The sequence below is a fragment of the Salvelinus namaycush genome, chromosome 29 (genome assembly GCF_016432855.1).
Source record: "Salvelinus namaycush isolate Seneca chromosome 29, SaNama_1.0, whole genome shotgun sequence".
Classification (NCBI taxonomy): Eukaryota; Metazoa; Chordata; class Actinopteri; order Salmoniformes; family Salmonidae; genus Salvelinus; species Salvelinus namaycush.
In genome coordinates this window covers 17,210,470-17,216,469 of record NC_052335.1, presented here as the reverse complement: position 1 = coordinate 17,216,469, position 6,000 = coordinate 17,210,470, and the positions used below count along the sequence as shown (strand labels likewise).

General features: G+C 40.4%; 1 protein-coding gene across 1 annotated transcript in view; it reads left to right on the top strand.

Annotated features, from left to right (window-relative positions):
- Window positions 1–322: 322 nt before the first annotated feature.
- The window catches only part of LOC120024352 (protein enabled homolog), a 150,943-nt gene continuing 145,265 nt past the window's right edge, over window positions 323–6,000 (top strand). The window contains 1 exon segment of the mRNA XM_038968576.1: window positions 323–672. Coding sequence (XP_038824504.1) covers window positions 668–672 — 5 coding nt within the window. The 5' untranslated portion in view covers window positions 323–667.

Sequence of the window (6,000 nt, the reverse complement as noted above, 5' to 3'; positions counted from 1 at the left end):
ATACTGCCACCTGGAGTGTGTTGTTTGAACAGGTATATTGTCAAGGTTGGCGATTTACTGCCATCTGCAGTTATGGAATTCAGCTTTTGCTCATAAGTATAATGCATTGGCTAACCTGGATGGAATTATGTGATCCTTCATTAACACATAGGAAGTCTCAGCCAGTTGCCTACTTCAAAATGGTGAAAGTCCTCGATGGCGCTGCCCATGCTACAATGAGTTTTGGGGAACTAGAGTCCTCTATAAATCTCTATGGTGTCGCCCTGTATGTTCTGTACGTCTGTACGTACTTCACGTAGTTGAGAAAAGCTTTGCGTCAGTGTTGAAGCAGAGAGACCGGGATCCCAGCGGCACGCTGCCGCTACATGAAACGACTGGAGTCTCAGCAGTGAAAACCATTGTTTTCTCCTCTTTTCTTTCATTAGACTTTCATAAACGGTGACGCGATGCACTAGATCATGTAGGATAAATCATTTAAAACAATTTTTTTTTACTTTACTGGATGTAACTGTGAACCAAATTCGTCCTGCGGCGTTACATTGATATTCTTATTTTGTGACATATTCAAGTGCGAACTTTCTGAAAACTATTGCGAGATAAGTCATCAGTCAAATAACACTTTAAGCCCTCCACGAAGAGACTATTTTAGGCCTGTGACAGAATCATCATGAGGTAAGTAATTGATAAAATTCTTGATTTTAAAAAAGCATTAAAGGATGCAACATGATGCCAAAATCTAAGTAAATTCACACAACTAACTTTTAGTGAAGCTATATGTCCAACGTTTCTATTCGGAAGCGATAAAATGCAGGTTATTCGTTTGGTTATTTGGTGGTTTGTCTTGCACAAATGGTTTTATATTCTGCATGTACAGCAAATTGTAGTGCAGCAATGTCGATATGGATGTTGCCTCCTTGCATGTCAAATAGCAAGACATGTAGTGCGCAATTTTCAGGGGTTGCTTATTACAGGGTTTACTGAAAAACAAATGATTTCATACAATGTCACACCTACACACGCCTCCAGAAAGAAACATTTCCCCTAGGGTTGTGTATGCTACGGTCAATAGGTTTTAATTTATTGTCATTAAAAAAAATGGTTATATTATCTTGGGGATTATCCACGACAATGATAGAATTAATGTGACAAATACATTTAATTATAACATCCGATTTTTCGTTAATGTTGACAAGTCGACAGGGCTATGGTGCGGCAAGTAGCCTAGTGGTTAGCGTTGGGCCAGTAACCGAAAGGTTGCTACATCGAATCCCCGAGCTGACAAGGTAAAAAAAACAAATCTGTCTTTCTGCCCCGGAACTAGGCCGTTAACCCACTGTTCATAGGCCGTCATTGTAAATAAGAATTTGTTCTTAACAGACTTGCCTACTTAAATAAAAAAATATGCAGGTTCATTCCGCAAGGGTTGTGCACTCACTGACTGCTGTGTCTTGAAAGAAACACATGTATTCTCATTGAACATATTTATACACAATTCAAAACCTGTATTTGGTAAGTATGATTTATATAACTCATAATGTTTTGTTAGTGCTCTAAGGTCATTCTCCCACCTATGTCACGCTTGATGATGATGCACTCCACTGCACTCATGTGTCCCATGTTGTCTCTGCAGGTTTAATCCCAGGGTACAAAAACAAACATCTCAGATAGTCTTATATAATATTTTTTCTATGCCTGTATTCAAGCAGTGAGAAGTTGTTGATAAAGATACGTGTATTATCTTAAGTGTATAAGTGACATAGCCTTGTGGCTGTTTGTAAAAAAGGTCTCTCATTGTTAGTGCTCTCATCACATTGTAGTGGAGGGAGTTGTCTGTGGGCTAGGGAGAGTTCAAATGTCAATACTTGGCCCACAGTCAGAGGGTGACCCACTGGGGTGACCCCTACTCAGATCCATGACTCAACATTGTGTTGGGGGGGTGGCCTTCAGAGAAAGTCCTAAATGGGGCCAGCTGCTGGCATCTCTCCAATAGAGCCTCGTTTAACAATGGCTCTGGCTGCTCCAAGGAACTAAAACACTGGTGGAATTCTCAAATAATTTTTATCCACATTGGTGATCAGTGATCGCATTACTTATTGGAAATAGTAAATGACAGTAAATGGTGGGTGAAGTGGAAGTAGTATTCTTTGGAAATTGTATATGACAGTAAATTGTGGAAGTAGTATTCTATGGAAATAGTAAATTACAGTAAATGGTGGGTGAAGTATTCCTTGGAAATAGTAAATGACAGTAAATGGTGGGTGAAGTATTCTATGGAAATAGTCAATTGTGGAAGTACTATTCTATGGAAATAGTAAATTGTGGAAGTAGTATTCTATGGAAATAGTAAATGACAGTCAATTGTGGAAGTAGTATTCTATGGACATAGTAAATGACAGTAAATTGTGGAAGTAGTATTCTATGGAAATAGTAAATGACAGTCAATTGTGGAAGTAGTATTCTATGGACATAGTAAATGACAGTCAATTGTGGAAGTAGTATTCTATGGACATAGTAAATGACAGTAAATTGTGGAAGTAGTATTCTATGGAAATAGTAAATGACAGTCAATTGTGGAAGTAGTATTCTATGGAAATAGTAAATGACAGTCAATTGTGGAAGTAGTATTCTATGGAAATGGTAAATGACAGAATACTACTTCCACTTCACCCACCATTTACTATGTTAACAACTTGCTTGTTTTCTATTTTCTCTTTTTGTTCATTAGTCAACAAACATGAGTGCCAAAAGGGGGGCTAGGCTATTAGATGTGCCTGGTGGGTTTGTCCAATAGGTGTAGGTTGGTGCTTGGGTTTACTGGCTGGCCAAGCTGCTGGCCTGACAAACTCATGGCCATTTGTTGGTGTGTCTCAGGACAGACAGCATGGAGGTTGTCTTTCTCCATTAACTTATCAGGCACTATAAGCCGAAAGACCTGTCAACATAAGACACCTTCACTATGTCGAAGTGATGAATGCTGAACTGTACTTGTTCCTTGTATATCCCTAACCCATGATGTGCCAAAATTGAGCCACGAGTCTGTTATGCATCATATGAAGTGAAGCACACTTGACGTTGTATCAGTCCTGCTAGATAATTGAGCATCAGGCGACTTTGCTGTGATTTGTTAATGTAACAACCCCTGACTGCCTTTTCCTTTTGAGGAGCCTTTTGCAGTCACACTGATGCTGAGAAATAGCAGCCACTGAAATGGCCCCAAGCGTTACTCATTTAAGACAACCACTCTCATGTGATTAAAAGACAAAGGCTGGTATTATGAGATTTACTCTATTATTGTTATTAGCCTATGTTATTCGTACACCATGGGTAATATTAACTTTTAGAGGTTGATTTGAGTAATTCTTGCATATTTTATGTTTGGTCACACCAAAAACATTTGTATAAGTGCTGCTGCTATTTAAAAAATAATACTTTTTTCCTGATGACTGCCACAATTATATTCAGCCTCTGGTTTTTAATGGAATGGATTAACCCCCAAAATCGTAAAACAAATAATTTGATCCAAGTTTTTCTTGAGCCTAATTGGCTCATCAGACAGCAGTCAAGAGGGGTGAACAGAGGTGTGTGTGTCTCTCCACAGTCAGCTGTGAGTGAGAGGAAAGCCAGGCTTTAATGACAGATAGTCTCTACCAAACAGCAGTAACTGGATCTCATTTCTCATTTGATTGTCATAAGACTGTGGCATGAGTCTTTAGAATAGGATGTAAGAAAGAAGTTATTGTGCTCCAATGATTTCTTTTGAAGTTTTCAGGTTCCATCACCCGCTCGACCCTCCACCATCTGCTCTCTGCTTTTTTCATCCCCCTGTCCCTCCCTCTCTCTGGCTATCCATCCCTAATCTCTCATTTCTCATCATTTCACCGAAAAACTGCAAACCAGCCTTTCTATAAGACTTTTTTCTTTTGGCCTCTATCTGACGTCATTGCAGAGGAGTTCCGTCTTTCAATGTGGAAAGACTCAGTTATCTCTGAGCGATTGTTCGTCCAAGGAAAGTGGACCCGGGAGGGAATCACCAGGATTAGGGCTGATTCACAGGAGACAAGTGACTTTGTACTCAAATTATTTCATGTAATGTTTAATCCACTGACTTCATTAAAACATTTTTGGCTGTTGTGTTTCACCCCCACCTTTTGTGTGTGATGCTCAGTTTAAATGGGTATAAGTAAGATGATCTGTCTTTGTGTGCGTGGACACAGTTTTATCTGGTGACGTATCTCTTGATGGTGAGTTATATCAGGCTGTAGCAGCAGAGCCAAAGGGCTGTCAGTGTGTCCTGATAACTCACTCAACCCCCACCCCACATCACCCTTTGTGTGCTTCATGCCTCTGCTTTGCCACTTAATTGAGCCAACCCACAAGTAAAATAAGGAAACAGAACTGGCTCCATTGTTAAAGATATGGATGATTTGTCTTGCCTTGTCTCTCTGACATGAATCACTCCTCTACACATGGTGGAGCTCTGTGAAGAGGGCCTTGTGACTTACTGCCGCAGTACAGGGAGACTGGAGGAGGCCAAAGTGACAGGCTCAGTGAGGAATTTCTTGTTTTTGTCTAGTTTTATTGGACTTTTTTTTTCTTCTCTTTCTCGCTCTTCTGTCCTGGAGTAGAGCGTTGTGTTGTATGCTGACAGGGTGACGCTCTCCTCCATTAGAATGACTGGCCTCTCAGTACCACAGCATCAATCGGCTGTACCTCAACGCCTGCATACCAAACAACCAGTGTCAACTCCCCAGTGTCAAGTCACCCTTTTGTAATTATGCTTTTAACATTGTATTCAGTTTTCATGGAACAGGAAACGGACAACTTTTGTTTTAAGCCTCCTATATTTGGTCAAATGACACAGGATTACTATAATGGCTTCCTTTTATTATGAGGGCAGCATTATTTATAAAGTGAACAATGCTGCTTTTGCTAACAGTCCATTTTTAAATGCTGCTCTAAAGCCCTGGTGGAAATAGGTTATGTTAAGCTCTGTTATAACTTCCTGTCGTCTCTCTCTTTTAAAACAGGAATGTTATTTTAACCTCCTGAGGTATTATTCCAAGTTTTCCAACCTTTGCTTTGGTATGAACTTACAAATTATATCAGTTACCATTTATTACGGTCTATGAAACATTGACTGCATTTTTTGAAATAACATATTAGTGTGTTTACCTGAAACAGGATTCGGCCTACAGTTTTACCATTTGTCCCTATGGAGCGAAACCATGAGCCCTGCCCCCTGCTGTGGGGGTTGAGTGGTTGGGCCAGGTGGCAAGGGGATAAAACCCTTACATATGCCCAGCCCACTGTCTCTTTCTCTCACACACACTAACACTCACTCTCCTTTCTCACTCTCTGGCGATGGAATAGTTGCCTGCAAGGTAAACTTGGCATCTATAACAGGGGCCAAAGATCAGCACCTTTGAGAGGTGTTGATGTAGAGAGTTTTGATTGACAGGTCTTGTATGTGTACGGTAGAGGTCTTCTATGGTCCAACCTGAGGACAATCGGATCCGGACCCAATTTATTTATGTAAAAAGGGGGACCCCGAACCTGTACCCTAACCTGATTGGACCCAGGTGAAAAAAAAAAAAATTGACAAGTTGCTCTACTGGTTAACGAATAGGTATTTTTATATGTTGGCAAGGCATTCAGTAAGTCAATAAATTCACCTTATTGGAGCAATGTTTACCACTAACACCTGTTAGCTGTAAAGTCCTAAGATGAAATATCAGAGTTTTATAAAGAAATTCTTAGTGCTGTCTCTGCTTTTGCCCAATGTGGTTTTCACCCCCCTCCTGTTGTCCTTGGGATCAGTTACCCTGGGGTCTTGTGTGTGTCTTGAATATACCGAACATTAAAAACACCTTCCTAATATTGAGTTGTACCCCCTTATGCCCTCAGAACAGCCTCAATTAGTCGGGCCATGGACTTTACAAGGTGTGGAAAGCGTTCCACAGGGATGCTGGTCCATGTTGTTGACACAATGCTTCCCATACT